This window comes from Neolamprologus brichardi, chromosome 1 (genome assembly GCF_056152115.1).
Source record: "Neolamprologus brichardi isolate AB-2024 chromosome 1, ASM5615211v1, whole genome shotgun sequence".
NCBI lineage: Eukaryota > Metazoa > Chordata > Actinopteri > Cichliformes > Cichlidae > Neolamprologus > Neolamprologus brichardi.
The window spans coordinates 11,224,283-11,243,577 of record NC_142104.1 but is presented as its reverse complement, the minus strand read 5'-3'; the positions used below and the strand labels follow the sequence as shown (position 1 = coordinate 11,243,577).

The 19,295-nt window shown below is 39.1% G+C and overlaps 1 protein-coding gene across 2 annotated transcripts in view; it reads left to right on the top strand.

Moving 5' to 3' along the window:
* insyn1 (inhibitory synaptic factor 1) overlaps window positions 1-16,615 on the top strand; it is a 44,643-nt gene extending 28,028 nt beyond the window's left edge. For both annotated transcript variants that reach the window (XM_006779818.3, XM_006779819.2), the window contains exon 3: window positions 14,275-16,615. In XM_006779818.3, the coding sequence (XP_006779881.1) occupies window positions 14,275-15,093 (819 nt within the window). In that variant the 3' untranslated portion in view covers window positions 15,094-16,615. The remainder of the gene's footprint in view (window positions 1-14,274) is intronic.
* The last annotated feature ends 2,680 nt before the right edge of the window (window positions 16,616-19,295 follow it).

Genomic DNA, 19,295 nt, shown 5'->3' with positions numbered 1-19,295 from the left:
TCCCTTGCCAAAGCCAAGTTTATTGAAAAGATGAATATGCTTTACGTAGAACAATACATCTCCATTCTTCACTCTTTCCAATTTGTGTCAACACAACAGTACAATGGGCCCAGTGTTTATGGACTAGAAATTCAACGCATGAAACGGAGATGAAGTGAGAGGAGAAAAGAATGGGAAATTGCCTCTCCTGTCGTTCACCTTCACTGTACATTGGTTATTTGTCTGCTGTAATTGCCCCTTTTATTGTCCCTGGAGAATGCAGGTAAAGGGAACCCCACTGCACTGTGTGTGTGTTGGTTTTATTAATACTACAGCAAAACCAGGGGCAGTATGAACGACTGACATAGCTACTGTGACATCACAAGTTGTGTTTTGAAGCTTTAAAATGAGGTCACCATCTTGGTTGCAAAAAAATTTTTTTTTCATCAAGGCTCAAAATGAGTGACTAAGACCAAGAACTCAGCAGGAGAGTTTACAGAGGTCAGTACAGACAGCATTTTCCCCCTCAGACTTCAGAAGATATTTGGGTTGGGTAACTGTGGATTTCTTGCCCCTAAACTGTCTACTATGCCGTATTTGAGCTTGACAGTCCACAAAGGGCACGAGGGCAGACTTCTGGCTTAGTATAAAACAAATGAGTCATGCATATATTAATTTTAAACTCATTCTTTAAATTATTTATTTATTTAAATATGCAATAAAATACTGTCCTAGTTAAATATTTTCTTTCCTCTCACTTTTGTGAGATGTGTTTACCAGGCTCCTTTTGCCCAAAGGGGTTGTGTGACCGAGGTAACGCTTCTCCAAACACCATCGTGTTTCCCTGCCAACTCGACAACATATAATTATCAAGAGACACACACACAGAAAGAGATAGACACATTAAATCACAAATCAAGAGAATTGTTAAGCAGAAAATAGGCGGTGATATTTTTCCAAGGGGGACATATATGTATCCTTGCCTCGTTTCAGGCACGTAATCAATATGTTTTTGGGCTTATGGGTAGTATTTCAATATGTAATTAAAGGAACTGATCCATGCACATTGACTAATTGTTCTCTTGACGAGACGCCTGATGAAATCTATCCAAAACTGAGAGAGAGAAAGAAAGAAAGAAAGAGAGGATGTTACAGAGGCTTTTACTTAATGGGGAACAATAACAAAACATCTGGATTTTGATGACTAATTCATAGGCTGTATTTTACATTGGAATTTGTTTAAAGTTCAGTATTGCTCTCAGATGATAAAACCTTGGATTAGGAAAAAAATGAAGGGGAGGATATGTGAAATGTGCAAATAAATACATGATAAAGAGTGCATGGAGGCAGAGAGAACATCTATTAGTCAGGATGAATTTTGCAGTTTTTATTTGCTTAAGTTAAAATTATATTTGACATTTCGGCATTCCAATCAAAATAGTACATTGCTGTGAGTGTCCTTAAAGCATTCAAAATGTAGTCACTGTGGACCATATCAAAATACTGCAAATGTCTAACAAGCTTGCAAGTGCACGTCTGTTTCGCTCTCTGTATTCTGTGCTCGTTTGGGAATGCACGTTCAATAACATAATACCAATAATCAGAATACAACCTACAACGCTTACAGAAACACTAATTGCTTTATTGATAATTCTGATACTTCAATGATGGTTGACAGCTGACTTCCAAAATCATCGCAAATTCTGCTAAAGAAAATCCGCAAACATTATATCATACACAGTACCTTCAGTTTAGGCGTTTCTGTCATTTTCACAGTTTGTCTCACGACTTAGAGCCAAGCTAAATATAGGAGAAGAGTTCAGATAATGACAAAGAAGGTCACTGCTGGACTTGCTATCTCTGCGAAGTCTGGCAAGAAGCCGGCTGCTTGTTCATTTCCATTGTTAGCGACAGCAGACTGTTAAGAAGATGTTATCCGCACATTAAGGGGGAGATGTGTTGACATCTGTCACCCTGATGATTGATTGCCTGAAGGAATATCTACAGTTTGCTAGATTTTAGTTGCTGTTTTACAAGATGCATTCTTTGGGTGGGTGGACAGGAGAGTTCCTATAAATAGGAAACCCGGTGGTGGCAAGGGAGTGATGGAGGCAGGTATATGTGGCAGCCAGATGGTGCCTTGTGGGAAATGTCTCCCAGTGATTTTGTTTGCAAATAGGTCTCTGTAAAGTCACCGGCTCTTTTCCTCCAACTTGCCTGCTGTTATAGGCAGAGCTTTAGGAACTGCCATATCTGATAAAGGTGCTGCCAACTCAAAGATGTCCTGCCGCTTGCCAAAGAGAGAGTGAAAGTGACGCACTGTGACAGGTTTTGTCACTCTCTGAGGCGACCGCCCTACAGATTGTCACAGATAGAAATGGCAGAACCCTGGAAGCAATGACAAATTGTTTTGAGAGAAAGAGGTAGGAGAGCAAGCCATGCCAATATCTGTGGCCTACTTCATAACCACGGTGGGGAAGGAGGGGAGCTATCATCGTTGAGTCAAAGCATGTGTAAGTGCATGGTCTTAGCTTGTTTGATTTCCAGCATAATGATGCTGCTGTTACACACCTGCAAGAGAAACACTGGGCTCTACCTTTGATGGTAAAAGTATTAAATGGATGTTCACAAGAACAATTCTATTATAAAAAAAAAAATTATAGCCAAAACTCTCTCTAGGTCATCAAGAGAGCAATCATTGATTTGTTCCACTGGACATTGCGAACACAGTAACAGAAGCCAGGGTGATTCCACAGAGATATGGGCACATTTTCTGGTTCATAAGTGCTAGCACCTCAACAAGTAAAACTCATTCGGGTGTAAGAGCTCAAACAAACATTTTACGAGTACACAAATTTAATCTGCAGTGTCTTTCTTAATAGAGCAGGCACATGTTTGTATATCTTGAAGCCTTCAGTGCAGAGGGTTCTCTGCTTCAATCTGTGATTCAGGAGAAACCAACACAATTATTAAAAAGACATTTCTTTTGAAAGATCACGTATTTACTGTGGAAATGTATTTGTACTAAATGAGATGTGTCTTTTTTAGATGTGTGTTTTTGGAACTATTTTAAAGTTGAGGATTATGTCAATAACACCTTTAGATAATATATATCACTGTAAATAGGATAGCATAGCGGTTATTGTGGGAAGGTAAGATACCACGCTTATTTTAAACACCTCACTCCTCCAGACAGTGAGTCACAGTTAAAGGGCTGCGGATGAAAATGCTTTGTTGATAAGAGGTCAGAAGAGACTTTCTTTACCCAGGTAAACAGTGTAGCCCCCAAAAAAGAGTTGATCTACAACAGGAGTTAAAAATGTGGTCATAAGATGATTCGATTTATTATGATAGAGATTAGAAGGTTAGCGTTTGTCATTCTGGCAAAGATCGTCATTGTCCATATTGTATGAGTTTGCTTTCAAACAGCTGCAAAGTTTTTAGGAGCTACAAATTATTTATCCTTGGCTGGCATAGCAGTTGCACCTGAACATGGTCACACTCTTTTAGTAGGACAATGCACTATCTGACTAAGCATGTATCATTTCAAGGAAACTCCAGGTAAGCTTGAAGGAGGATGAATGAAAATGCTTCTCAACAGAAATGTGTTTCTGCCCACTAATGCACACCGCATCATCCTCTGTGGTATGCTTCTGAGTAATAATGCTGCCACAAACACTGGCTAGCCAATCTTCACTAAAGGCCAAAGAAGATGGAGCAGAAGTGAAACAGCAATTGAATATTCCTGAGGTCCATCATTGCTTCCATAAAGGCTCAGAGAGAAGGTTAAAATAAAAATAAATTGCATTAGTTTTTGGGGGTTTTTTTTCTCCTCTGTGCCTCAGTGTTTTCACAGAGGCCTGTAGATCTAGCTATATTTGTTGGGTAATGATATATGTGTTCACACTATAAAAGAAAATGGGAGCACACTCCCATTAAGATAAGCGCTGCAGGCCAAGGAAACCTAGAAATGCCACTGGCATATTGATTGCATGCCCTGTATTAATAGTAGGGTTAGCTGCTGCTCTCTCAGCCCCGAACAGTTCAGCCATTGTCAGACAGCATTTAGCTGCAATGGAAACTAAGCTTATGTTAAAACAAAATGAAACATAGAACAAGTGAACCGAAAATGCAGCTAGTAGTCTGGTGATTTATCGTACTTTAGCCCAATGTTTGTTCAAGACTTCATATTTTAGATTACTGAGACTGTCATCATGGCAGATTCATTATGTAAAAATATATAGATAGTGTTACTGGTTATTTATTTATGAATGTTTGACATTTATAATCAATCAGACAGAAAAACATTACCATTTTTACTTTATTGACACTGATTATCAGCAATGGGCTTGTTTTAAACTTCCATGCAAACATACAATAGAAAATGTTCTGTGGCCATACAATGAAAAGCTGTTAAAAATCACTTAAATCACACACAAAGATTATCAACAAACACTGACCCTAACAAATCACTTATTTATCTAGAATGAGGCAACTAATTTCGCACCAATAACGTAGCAACAAAGAGGTGGAGGAACATAATCTCCTGTGCTCAGTGCATGTTAGTAGACCTTTCTACTTGGTCGAGGTAATAAGGCGTCCTTTTTATGTTGTTTTGATGTTGCTGCTTGATTTTATTTACTGTTTTAGACAGGATTGAAAAAAGGAAGAGAACATCTATGCACTGTCAGACACCACTGTTTCTCAGCTTCCTTTACTTTCTCAGTGCTTAGTGTGTAATATATATTGTAGGGATACAAATGTTGCTTGTAATGAATTTAGAATAGTTCAGAAAGCATTTCATGATATGAAAATGGTATTTCTGTGCAGTTTTCAGTAGGTTTCTCCAAAGTATTAATACATTCTTCAAAATATATACTACAGGTGTATCACAATGAACTGTATGTCTGTGAAGGTTCTCAGTCATCCAGGTCATCGTAGTCAAAGGAGCTTGCAAAAAGCTTTGCAAGCTCCTTTGACCACAATGAACTGTCAATGCACATACTGCAGACTAGACTCCACCAAATGCTACCGCTAGTTGCACTCCGTATGACAGGAAGAGCAAACAGTAGATCGAAATCATTACTATATGGTGGTAAAGCAGGGCTGTAAGCAACTGGTTAAAAAGCCGGGCTTTTTAACCAGTAACTTGGACTTTTCTCAGAGTTACATCATTACAAGCAGAAAATACTTTTATAGTTTTATGAGGTTCCTGAATAGTTACAAGCTTAAGTTACCTTCATTTTTGTTATGTTAAAGTTTTAAGCAGTTATTTTATACTTTTACTTAAAATTTCTGGGGAAAACTCTACCCCATCTATGTTTGCGCTTAAATTTGACTTGTGCTGTATCGCTACTATTGCACTATAATGCTGCTGCTCCCGGCACCTTATTACAAGAGATTGACACTTCAAATTAGGTAGTATGTTAATGGCCGTAGCTTATTGGAAAAGAAGGATGGAAATGTCCTCAATTTGCATCCATTTATAAATGCTGCTGCCTGCAAGTTGTAATCACCTGTACTTGAAATATTGTGATATGACAAAGGCTTTATAGACCACCCATTGTCTTGGCAGAAGATGAGACATTTTGCAATAAAATTCAGTTGCTGGCATACATGATACACGGGTGATTAACAGCAAGCTGTGTGGGTGGAGTCATTGAGATTTACACATCCACATATCAGATCTTTCAAAAGCTGACCACACATATAGCTGCCTGTTCTACTTCTCCACTAACTGAGCTGATAGATTTGACCACAGATTCTTGTAAGGAAAGAGAAAAAAACATGTTGTCTGCTGTTTAAAAAAACCCTTTGTCTTCAAGGTAGTTTTTTAGCAACTTGTTGTGCTGGGTTTGCAATTCCATTTACACTCCTAGAGTTGGGAAAAAAAAAAGTAACTCCTGCTTCATTACTGATATGTTGTTAGGCAATATTTTCAGCCACAACCCAGGAAAGATGACTGCATTGTAAGGACTTTTAATTACAGAAAGAGAGCAGGTGATAGATAGCAATGTGTGAATCTGCATGTTAGTGGTAATGTGAGAGGTGCAAATGGTGTTTTATTGTAGAACATGTTTTTGAAGGTATGAATGTGTCCTCACAGACAGAAAGAAAATCAGGAGTAAAGCAGGCAGAAGAATAAAAAAATAAGTTAAAAGTAAAAATAAAACTGCATGAAGATTATGATTTTCTTCCCTGTCAGTCTTTCACCTTCTGCTTGGTTTCTCAATCTGTCCGCCCCTTCATGCATCTGTTTCCTGTTTCTTTTCATAAAATAATTTTGATTTTGAGGTGTTTTACAAGTGGTTATTAGAATTTACAAATTTAGATCATGCAGACTAACATGCAGATATACATCTTTGTTTGCCTGACTATTTTGGCCAATGCTGATCAAAACCATTTCAAACGATGTAAAGCTTGGACTACCACTGTTGCTGCTTATATATGTCGGTGCTCTCCACTAAAATACAGCACAAATAAATAACTCAAACCCCAAGATGCACCCAACTTCAATTATTTCAACATGTTAATTCAGTCAGTAATGAGATGGGTATATATTTAATATTCCATCAACATTAACTGTTTGCTCGACTATGCACATCGTCTGATGCAAATGAGCTTTGACAGCCCAGAAAATGTGTTTATATTCTGCTGTGATGTTAATGTAGTAACATGTCTACACCAATTTACTGCCATAGTAGGAATTACATGAGAAATTGTTACTGTAACAAATCAGATCAACTGTAAGTACGCTAAATCTAAATTTATTTAAAACATTGAAATTATGATTAGTCATTGGCATAAAATGGGATAAGCATGCAGCTATAGAATGGACTGTGTATTTCCCACCCCCTCGTCGGGATACACTTATTATCTGCTTATTGGCTGGCATGGAGACACACTTGCAGTTTGTGGTATTCTACCCTCTGCCCAAGAGATTCCCCCCATTTTCCAGTGCAGGTCAAATACATTTACCCTTCAACCCAACCCACAAAAACACACAAACTACTATCGCTTTACACCTTCACTGGCCTTTGACAGAAAGACACCATGTTGCTAATAAAAACTGAGTCATTAAAATGGGTCAGTGTGGCCTGACTGCACTCACATGATCCATTTTTCCTTGCATGTGACCAGCATGACCTGACGGTACACAGGCCTAATCCACCTGCTATCTCAAGGAAGCAGACAGACTGAGGAGCCCCGTAGCGTGGCCCTACCATCTTTTTCTGGTCATTACCGGCACTAGGCCTCTCAACACGGATAGAAGCAATGAAGGAGAACCTCAATAAATGATCAGTGTGCTCTGCCAGCACCAACACATGCTGCATCTGCTACCTCCCTATTGCTGGAAGACAATCTTCCCATTTTCCTCCCTCACCGATTGTACAACCCATAGCCTCTTGAAGTATGATAGGATAAACCTTCCAAATTTGCCATAGAGTTCGAATATAAGACAGTCCAGTCTAACAGTCTAATGACCTAAATTTGGCTAAGGAAGTGGTTGATTGCCCAGGCCTACAGGGACTTCAGAAGCCCACCTCTTCTAAAGCCCCACAGGGATAAATGAGGCCCATTATGTGCTGAAGTTTGTAATGATGCTTTTGATTAGTGAGTTGTCAGGAGGTACTGGCCGTATGCTCATCACAGCGTTGTTTAGCACTTTAAGGCCTCCATAAAGATGAGTGTTTTTTGAGAAAAGATGAAAAAGCAGCAGGCATGTGCCTAATGAAGTCTCAAGCTTATAGCCCCTCTCATGACAGGATAATTACACCAAATGCTTCCAGCGAACACTTCAAAGGACATTTATCCCTGTGCCAACACTAAGCAATACATCTGAGCAATCAAGATGGCCTGACCCTAATCAGGTCCCCCTAGCTTGTCTGTAATGTCTTCTGCCCAGTGACTCATTGGTCTGCAGAGTGAACTGTATTCAAATCCCAACCATGCTCAATATACTTGGCTAGGACAAAGTGCTATGGAATTTTGTACAATGGAAATGCATGAGAAGCTAACCAATCTCAAGTAGGTCTTCTTTAATTTTTGTAACATGTCCCACAGAACTTAAGATATCAATACAGATTTTAGGGAAAAAATTCTGATGTGATAAATAAGCTGAAATTAGGTCTGTCAAGATACTTAATGTAATGTATTATATATCATACCGTAAATCAGCGACACCATTGACTCTACTGTGATTAGACGGATGCACCAAACTGCACTGATTTGGATCAGATAACTATCTGCTCCAGATTCAGAACCATAAATAAGATACTGTAACAATGTGATGAACTGTTCAAATCGCTGTTGTTCTTTAGCACACCTAGCAGGAGAGCTGAGGAAACATGGGGGAAGCTAACGGCAAAGCAGCACAACGGAAGTATTTCACACCTGTTATATCAACAGATTTTCTTTGTATGTTTGAAAACATTTTTATTCAACTGTAAATAAAATAAAAACTGGGGGATCTGACAAGACAAAAAAACAAAACTGAGACTAGACAATGCTTTGGCTCTTGTCTCTCATCCACTTTTTATGTTACACGAGATTTTTCAAGACCTTGCTTGCGTGTGCATATTATCTGACATGAAGAGTAACGGATATTCATTTGTCATCTGGATCACATTTGCAAACCCTCTGTTAAGCAGCCCCGTCTCCTTTCATGCATATGATTAGGGGGGAATGATGCAGCATCTATTCCTCTGCATTAACCTAAGTTCACACAGTCTGGAAAAATATATTCTGAAGGGCAGCTGAAAAAATGTTAAGCTTTATTAAAGTGATTCATTAATTAGTTTGTAGTTTGCTCCGTTTTGAAACAGAGACACTGTGGTTAGGTTGTTATCAATGGTACTGCATTATTCTGCCCCGATGCACAACCCTAATCACACTCCAAGCAAACAATGTCATGTGTAAAGTTCTGCCCGAAGCTTTTACTCAATGAAGTCTAAACTCTCAAGCCAAGCAACATTCTGTGCAGATATGAAATACTTGCATGTTCTTCACATACAGCAGGGTAATGTTTAGTACATTACAAATTTTAAAATGCTCCCAGAATTCCATTTTATCCGGTAGTGAATAAAGATGTCTGGAAGAGACTGCACAAGTTTACAAGTCACTGGACAATTTTGCTAGTGAATCTGGTAAATATGTCCTTTCAGCGTAAGTCGGGGATGATAAATTAGGTTCTGGGGGATAAGATAAACCATATCACAAAAATATGAGTGGCTTGGATGCCTCCCTCTTCTCGGCTTGAGGAGAATTCAATTGAGGGGAAATAAGGAGAGGATATAGAGTAAGAAGGAGCTGCAAAACTGCTGGAGTTAACTGCATTAAAACAATATTTGTGAAGCCTTTACTTACAAAGCCAGCATGCAAGGCCATTTGGATAATTGCTGAGACTTCCTAACTGGCATTAACCGCTTTCAGTGCTGAAAGTGCTGCACAGTGGAGGGCTGGAAATCTATTGTGACATGTTGAGAAAGAAATAACACTTAGATTTGTTTGAATAGCGCCTCTGAACATTTGAGATTTTCCCATGGAAAAAAAAGCAAAGCTATGTTAGACGCTGGATGCTGCATAATTAACGAACAAGCACTGCAAACTTCTCTCAGTCTGCTCTGAAAATGACTCCTGGAAGAACGGGTGGCACAGGAACAGATGGAGAGAGGCCACTTGAACACAGCGTAATGAAGTGATCCACAGAAAATTCACTCATACTGCGTGCATTTCAAATGAACCCAGTGAGGGTGTTATGTCTCATTTATTTTGGTAACTCACACCTGATTTATTTTTTTACATATGTACAAACTGCATTGCTACTGATAGCATATTTCAGAGCTGTTTTCTACTTTCTGGTAAACACTAAAATATGTAATGCATACGGAAAACCAGATACCCTTTCTACTGGCATCATTAGAAACATGTTAAAGATGCACTTTTATGTAAGACTTGCAAAGAATTGTAATTCCCATCTGTTTACTAGACAGCTAACAAAAATCTTTCCACACAGAAAACCATCAATGCGCATCAAAACAAGCGATTCCAATTAAACATCTGCTTAAAGACCAACTGAGTGATTAGAACATGTGGTAAATATACCCTCCTCATCAGAGGCAATTTCACACCTAAATTTTCACATTTGCTGATTTTGACCTCTGTCTGAAATTTTCAACAACATATTAAACATCCGATCTGGGAAAAAATGTTACAGTACTAGTGTTCTGGTACAATTTTAGTTAGCCGTAAGAGAGAAAAGACACTCACTTTGGGAGAAAGAAATCAGGTGCCCAGCTACAATAAATAAATCAAGAGACCAGGTGGTGCTGAATATTACAGAAAAATCACCACTCCTGAGGGGGGGCTTCATTAATAGTTTTTACACAAATCTGTACTAGATAATCCTTGCCTGTCTTTTCCGTCACTCAGCCTTTCTGTTACAGACAAGGCTGGAGGGCGCCCTCTTTCAGTCTGACCCTCAATTACCCAGACCATCATTTCAGACAGGTGTTGAGGTACAGTAATAAAACCTCGCCTGACGCTACTGAGGCAGCCTCTCTTTTAAAGTACCTCAGAGAGCTTTGAAATGACTCAACTCTCTGTTGATCAGGTGATATGCTCACAATTGACTTGTGACTGCTGGCTGATAGTGTGCAATGAAACAGAAAAAAAAATAAAAAATCACAATGCCATTTATTACTCAGTTTGTGTGTGCGTGATTCTTCCTGGGCAACCGTTAATCTAAAATAAACAAATCATGTTCTGCTTACCATTCACACACAGAAAATCATAGTTATTGTTATAGTCATCATACTTTTTAATAGCTTCTATAAGACAGCATTTACAGTAAAGCGAGTAAGTGAAGTTGTCAGCAGAGGGATGGAGAGAAAATTATAGACTGAAGTTAAAGTCTAATCCCCAGCACTTTATATCCATGCTTATACTATACATTACTGCTTAACTGTGTTGCAAATGGAGTCTTTTCAGTCACAAGGATATGCCATCACCGCATCATAAACTTTGTAGTACGAATGTGCCGTGAAGTCTGTTGGGGATACACAACCTGACTCCAGAGGTTTATCACAACTTTAAGCTTCCAGAATTTTTACATTTTTGAAGGAAATAAAAACAAAAGAGAACTCAAAATAAGCACCTTATGAGCTAACCACTATTTTCCTTGTAGGCCTATGTTTCAGACAATAAAAACCATACGCACATCGGGGGAGGGGGGGTGGGGGTTTATAGCTTGTTTGTGTACATGATCTCTGGAGTGCTTTCATTTATTTATTTATTTTTCCAGTATATGATTAATAACCCACGTGCAGTGATGTCCACATGAGATAAAGTTCCGTGTTACACGTTTCATAATTACTTCATAATGTATTCTCATAATGCATCTGCTATTTCCAACACATTGTGCACAGTGTTAATAACTTGTTCCTGATGTGTTCATTCATCCTTTGTGCTAAAATAATCTTCTCATCCAATTCCATCCATAGATCCTTCATCACACACTCTGGAGGAAAAAAAGCAGAGACTAGACTTCTTTGTTGTTGCATTGAGCATGTGCAGCATTGTGACAAAAAGAATCAGCAGATCCTTCAGGCTGAAACTGTTATCAAGCTAAAATAGCCCACTACATACTGCAGGGAGAGGTCACGCTAAACAGTTGAAGCATGCAGGAACGCCTTTTAAAATAGAAAATAAGCAGGTTCAGGGTCACTGCAGAGGTACAGCAACACTCAGTATGTATTTGGCAACTAGAATCTCGATTTGTGCATTACCTGTTACCTTTCTCTGAACTTACGTATGCTGTAAGTGCTCCATCTGTTTAAACGCAAATTAGAAGATTTATAAAAATGACTTGTTGCTTATGGCAATAACTACTAACCAAACAATAATAAATTCGGGTTTAATAGCAGGGTTGAGAAATACATCTGATAGCTATTCTTTTAACACACTGATTAAATTAGGTTTTGCAATCAAGTAAACAAAGCTATTCAGACTCCTCTGGCCCTGAAAACATCTTACATTAATAGCTCCATGAGTAAAAGTCTGCAAATCACACAGCAAACAGGTGGAGTAATTCAAGGATTAGAGGATTCATACAGCCTAGTTCCCTCCGGGCAGCATGCCAGTGGAGAAGCACAGTCCAGGTACTCATGAGGTGCACGATGCCATAACTGGCAGATCTGCAGAGAAGCTCATTGACAGATGAGCCAATGCTGTGCGTGCAGAGGTATACAGCCAGATTCAAAATGCAGGTGCTTTGACTTATCAGCACCAAGGAAAATTCAGGATTCAGATAAAACAGCAGCAAGGAGAATCTAACTATGCTTGAGCCAAATTTAGGATGGAAGATTTATTCAGTTTTATTCTTAAGCTTTTTATTGAGCACACGAGCAGCAAGTTTGAATTTACAGCTTTTAAAGTTGGACAAAGAATGAATTACAATAGCAATTCCACATACAGAGATAAGACTTGGAGTTTTTGATACAAGCATACTCATTTTGTAGTCATAAGAGTCAGAAAGAAGCAAGCACTGCAAATAATTATAGGGGGGCGAAAAGAGATCATATTCAACAAATCTCAGGGTGAAACTACACTTTCTCTGCTGTTCGGCAGCAATTACAGGGCAAATCGAGGTGTACACATTCTAAAAAGTTTTCTGAGTTCAAAACACTGTGCTTAATTGCTGAATAGTTTGGGGAAATGTATCATTTACAAGCTACATGAATGCTGAGTGTTTTCATTTCACAATAGATTGTTGGTGAGAGCAGAACATGCTGATTAAAGGTGCTAAAATGTCAAGTACAGAGGGCTCGGATTTTAGGTGCTGTCAGCAAACCAGCATGATTTCCACTGAAGTGCTTTCTATTCATCAAACACTCAACACTGCTGCTGATGACAAAGGCATTGAGGTTAATTTTGAGGTAATAATAAATGAAATGCTTTTGTGGTACATTTCTGTGCAGCAGGTGAACATTTGAGTTTATTTTGTTTGACATGGGCATTACAATAGCATTACAAAAGCACTACAATTAACATCAAAGTGCAGGCATCAAAAGCACTGGATTAGGGGTTCATACTGGAAAGCTATAGGTCTAAGAAGGTTTATCTCATTTTAAAATGAATCAGCTACTGGATTTAGGATACACAGCTTGGTCTTAGAGGATTCTTTGGTGCACGTCTGTTGCCTTTTCTGTCTCAAGTCTCTTTCATGCTACAGGCTCATTCCAAAGGATTGTTTAATTTTGTCTTAATATAACATGAAGCAAATTTTTTAACACCTGTCTGAGGAAAACCTTGGTGGAAATAAAGACAATTTCCAAACTATGAACAAACAATTATAGATTTATGGATGAAAGGAGAGTAATGGCAAGCTGTAAAGGCAAACTGAGTAAATGTTGGCTTTTGTTAAACTTCCCAGTGGGGGGCAATTCAGGGGCATGCGAAACATCTAGAGATTTCATATAATTGGAGTCGGTCTATTCATGTACTGTGTCTGCAAAAAGTAAGACCATTATCCCTCTTTGCATTTTTTTCTACCAGTGCAAAAATATTTCTTTTTCAATGTGCATTTATGACATAAATATGCAAAAATGGCAAAAGTGCACATGCTATGTGTTCTAATTATGTTAGCATATAAAAGTCCAGCCAAAACAGAGCAGGTGATACGTGCACTTTTTTCTATGTATAAAAAGCTTAATACACATTATTACGCATTATTTTTTCAGAAATATAACTTTTAGCTTTTATCCTAATTATTTTGCCTTCATAAGCTTACCTTTGGACACAGAGGCCTTTGGAGGTAAATGATAACAATGACATATTGGAGGTAAAATGCACTTTATGCTACTTACTATTGGACTAAACATAAAGTAAAGGTCAAGTTGAATTTTTGTAAGCTCTTGGTCGTAAACTAACAAGAAGTAGAATTAGATCTTGATTCCAAAACAGGAGTTAGATTGAATTGCATTTACTTTCCTAAGAGAGAAATAATTGCACCAGATATTGCTTCAACTAATCCATTAGCTTTAGAGAAGTTTATCATTAACTTGAGGTCATGAGGTAAAAGTCACTACTGTTGGCTATTGATTCATTCTCTGGAAATCTTGGCACAACATAAAAAAATTTAGTAGCAATTGCACTTAAATCTCTGAACCATTGTTCAGAGATTTATGATTGGATCTTTGTGGCTGTTAAGGTTAAAAAATAATAATAATATCTGGATCAAAATAATCTCTCTTCCCATTCTATCTTTTACCTAAAACTGTTTATTCTCTTTCACAGGTGGTGGGTCAAATCGATAAACTAACGTCTGACTTTGACTTTGACCTGGAGCCAGATGACTGGACCGTGGCCACAGCCAGCAGCACGTCCAGCAGTGAGCGGGGCTTGGGAGAGGCCTTCCGATTGGACTTCCTCAATGCAGATGTCCTTTCTGACAGCTGGGAGTTCTGCAGTTATCTGGAGGCTGCTGGCGCAGCCGCTCGCAGATCTTGCGGGCAACCAGGAGATCCACAGCAGGAGATGGGTCGTGGGACCAACCTCACCCAAACACAAACCCCCACCCCACCCCCCACCACTGCGTCTGTCTACTCTCAGATGAATGGCGGACTGCCCATCCCCAATGGGCCACGCATTATTACTCCAGATTCATCGAGCGAGGAGGCCAGCAGCTCCACGCACAGCCACAAGACTTCCCGTACCTCTGGCACAAGAGAAAGAGTCCGCTTCAGTGACAAAATTCTGTACCATGCATTGTGCTGTGACGATGATGAAGAGGAGGAGCAAGAGGAGTTACAAGAGGATAAGAGTGGCTATGCTACACCAGATAGCGATACTGAGCCCAGCCTCCTGGCCAGCTCCGTTGCCCCCAAACGTTCTTCCTCTGAGCACTCACTCCTCCATAACTGTCTGGACCCTTCATATGTCTCCTCACCTGTGAAGGGGACGACAGGAGCTCACACACTACCCAGGAAAGGTCTCTTAAACCCCGGCTGCCGCAAAAAACTGTTACGAAATAGCAGCACACAAACTGTCTCTGACAAGAGCACCCAAACTGTACTGCCCTATATTCCAACCAAACAGAAAACAAAGGACCACTGAGAAAGCCCGAAGTTTATCGTAAAATCTCATGAAGGACTGTGCATTATTTAATATTAAATACATAGCTCATAGATTAATACACAAATAAATTAATTACTAAATAAATAAATGATATATGGGAAATCACTTGACTACATAAAGTCATTCTGAGGCTCAGGGAAAACACGATGAATTGAAGTCAAACAGATCAAAAGGGTGAAAAGTTAGAGGCAGATCAAAAGGTTCTAATTTTAAAACACATACTGAGTGGACTCACCATGTTGGATTATTTCAAATGATTTCAAAGATTTAAAAAAAAAATCATTTTTACCAGAACATTTAAGTGCTCAAAATCACAAGAATAAAAATATGAAAAGTTTATTTTCCACTCCTCACACCACACTATAACTTAAAAATTGCTATAATGTGGATACAGAAGGTTGCTCATTCTGTACTGAATCTGTATAAACACTGTCTTTTTTCATGTTCCAGGATTTTAAATGTTAATGAGATGGTTGCTTCCAGCAGGGATATGTATCTGGATGCACATGTCAAGCCTCTTCTTCTCACTGATGTCAACAAATGATTCTAAGTGAAGAGCCGGAGAACAACACTATTTATCTGCCCTTGATTTTATAAACACCAAATTCGGCGCTCTTCTCGATCTGCTGGAGAAGCTGCAACACATAACATAAAACTGACAGAAAGGGGGGGGGGAAAGAAAAGAAAAACAGATATATACATTGTCATTTCAGAAGGTGCGGTTTACAAAGGTGCCATTTTCAATTTTTTTCTTCCTACCGGTGACGTCATTAGGCTTAGGATTTGAGCTGAATAGCGGTCCACAAAAAAGTGCTAAAGGTTTTTGTCTCTTCATTCAGTTGCCCAGTGGGGAACTGAACTCAATAGAGCAGCATTTTATTCACAGGGCTGACGCCAATAAGCATTCCTGATCAATATGTTCGAGGGAGGTTGCAGTGAGAAGTCTCTCTGCTGAGCATGCATGCCACTCTCCTGGGATCTCTGAACAAAAACTCACAGTCAGATCTATTTACTTACACTAAGCGAAACAAAAATTAGAACTGTTGCCCTAAAGAACTGACATTTCAAAAACTGTGTGTCCAAGAGTGAGAGTTGATGGTGAAAAAACAGAGACCGTTAACGTTCAAAGATTTTCTTCTACAAAGCAATAATCTACCCTGGGGAACAGCTTTGTGAGTATGGTCCCTGACTTGGAGTTTCAAAAGAAAAAGTTAAATGTTGCAGTCTTTATAGGAAAACCTTCTTTGTCTCCCATGAAGCTGACCTTTTTGCCTCTGATGACCATAACCTTTCACGGTAGGAAGACTCTGCTTGCAGTATACTATTCTACCATACACTCTCTTATTCCACTTAATAAAAAAAACAAAACATGAAATATTGCAAAAAATATGAAGTAAATAAGCTTTGTATTCAAAGGATCACCCTAAAAGACTGACTTTATAAAGAATTATTCCACATTCCCAAGTTGGTGTTGTTTATTAGCATAAACAAACAAAGCTATACCACCACACAGGAAAGACATCAATTGCAGGAAAACAAACTAAGCCCTTATTTTGATGCCTATACACCTGCCAGATATTACAATGCATTTCCACTCTACAGGTTTTATAAGTCATATCTGCAATGAAATCACTTTTTCAAATATAGACCTGTTTGGCACAGGCATAGAATACATTATCATTGGGGACAGATTTTAGATTTTTGGGCAAAACATTAGCAACGTCTCTTTTGCCAACAGGCTCATTATTCATCTCTAATAGGACAGAGCTTTGTCCTCGGTTCTCTGTAGGACAAGGGTGGGAGGCATCCAAAGGTTATGAAAACCTGAGCACACTGATGCCAAATCATCTGCCTACCAGGAAGTTCATTTCATGATGCCACCAGACACAAAAACAGATGTGTGTTTGTGAATGTGTGTGTGCATGTGCGTCTCTGTCTGTATCTTCATTGCCTTTATGTCTACACACTCTCTGAGGAGATGCATGGTATTTTCTGAATTACACCTAACATACAATTTTATATTTCCCTGTCATAGCAATTAATGGGGATCAATACAAATAGACACAGCACATCCCCTCTGGAAGTCATTTGGCCAGACTAGTCCATAAGACAAGATTAGACAAAATCTCCTTCAGAAGGCTGAAGTGAGTCATGCCATCTGTATTTTGACATTAGCAGTGGGCATGCATTAGTTCAAATCCCTGATCAATTTTCTAATGATAGCCAGCGGGACACTGTTGAATGACTGACAAATAATGTGGGGAACAAAAAGACTTTAAAAGGTCATTATGGCAGAAATATACATGGGCCACAGTTTCCTTACCCACCCTTCATATATAATTACTAGGGGTGCAACAATACTCGTATCGATATTGAACCGTTTGATACAGTGCTTTCGGTTCGGTACGCATATGTATCGAACAATACAAAAAATTTTATTTACTTTATCAACTTTTCTTCTGACGATGCTGCCTGTGTTGTCTGCGTTCGACTACTCCGCCTAGGCTGCACTGTCGAGTGCAGATCCACTGAGCACAGCGCAAGCTAGCAAGACAGAAGCTAAGCTCGTTGCAACATGGCTACTGCCTGAACGCTACCCGAAATTGAACCTCCCCCATCCTCGCGTTTGGAACTATCTTGGTTTTCATGACCCTGATGGTAAGCTCGTCATGGACAAAAGTAAAACAGTATGTCGGATGTGCCACGCAATGCTCAATTGGTGGGAACTAGTGCGCTAGCGCAGTTAGCTTGTTAACGTGTTGACGCCGTCCAGCCCCACGCACGGGGCGATCCGCGGTAACTCGTTAACGGAGATTTGCCGCGTTATGGCGTTAATGTCATTTTAACGAGATTAACGCTGTCAGCACTAGTGGGAACACAACGAATATGACTGCACATTTACTCCGACATCATCCTAGTGCAAAGACAAGTGGAAGCAGACAAAAACAACAAGCACGCATGGTACAAACTTTACCCGAGTCATTTAGACAGCCGTTAGCACATGATTCTCCTTATGGGGACCTGGTATGTTTAATATGCTGCTGAGAATATACCCCAGAAGAAGCGTATAGTATAGCTTTTATTTTGGAAAGAGACATTTCTCTGTAATAAACTCTCTTTTCCAAAGACCAGTGATTTCTCGATCAGATAGATTTTTTTTAATTATTTTTATTTTGTTGTTTAAGCAACATTAAATTTAAAAACTGTACTTTTGAGTTAAAATCTATATTTATAATTTTAATAAATGACAAATTAAAAAGGCATGAACATTTTTTTTGTATCGAAAAAATATCGAACCGTGACACCAAAGTATCGAACCGAACCGTGAATTTTGTGTATCGTTGCACCCCTAATAATTACCACACTTTACTCTCACTGGCCTTTGTCTCCATCAGTGAGCACAGGAAAACAGATGACAGATCTGTGTTTTCTCTGCTGATTGGTAAGGGTCCGTGAAGCGGAGAGCTCAATGCAGTCTCACTGATTACTATGGATTGGCTAACCACCGGGGCTACCTAAGGTTGATTTGTTTCATCTTTGTGCCATTGATATCCTGCCACTACAAGAGCAAACTATTTCTATTGTATCTCCCTCTTTTTTTTTTCTTTACCTGCAATCTCCTTCCATTGCACACACCATTTTCTATTTGTAGCAATTGTGGATTTTAGTCACATCAAGCATCTTCTAGTGATTGACAAAGAGATGGGATGATAATTTTGCATCTCAGTTTCTGGTCAAACTAGTAGAAAGTTTTTTTGATTGAGTGAGTAGAGGATCATGGTCTCCAACCAATATCTAAAACACTTGGATATCAAAGTCAGGCTAAGAACACAACGCTCCTGATGAACAGTTTGCACATAGTTACATGGCTCAGTTTTCTACATATATAGGGGAATGCTGCTCTTATGCACACAGAAGTACCAGTAGCAATAGGCTGCAGGATCTATAGTGCCATGGTCAACAAAAAACCAATACCACCATCTGAAGTATGGCCAAACAAAGCCATGTTAACCATCAAGTACCATCTGAATCAGGGAATGATTAATGAATAGCCATTCAGGAGTAATAGATAAGATACACCTTCACAGGTGATGAAGGACAGGGCCTGTGGCCATGAGGGAGGATCTGGGTGATTCTTGGTACGAAACAGTTCCTTCAGATGACTTGGCACACTGTAATTA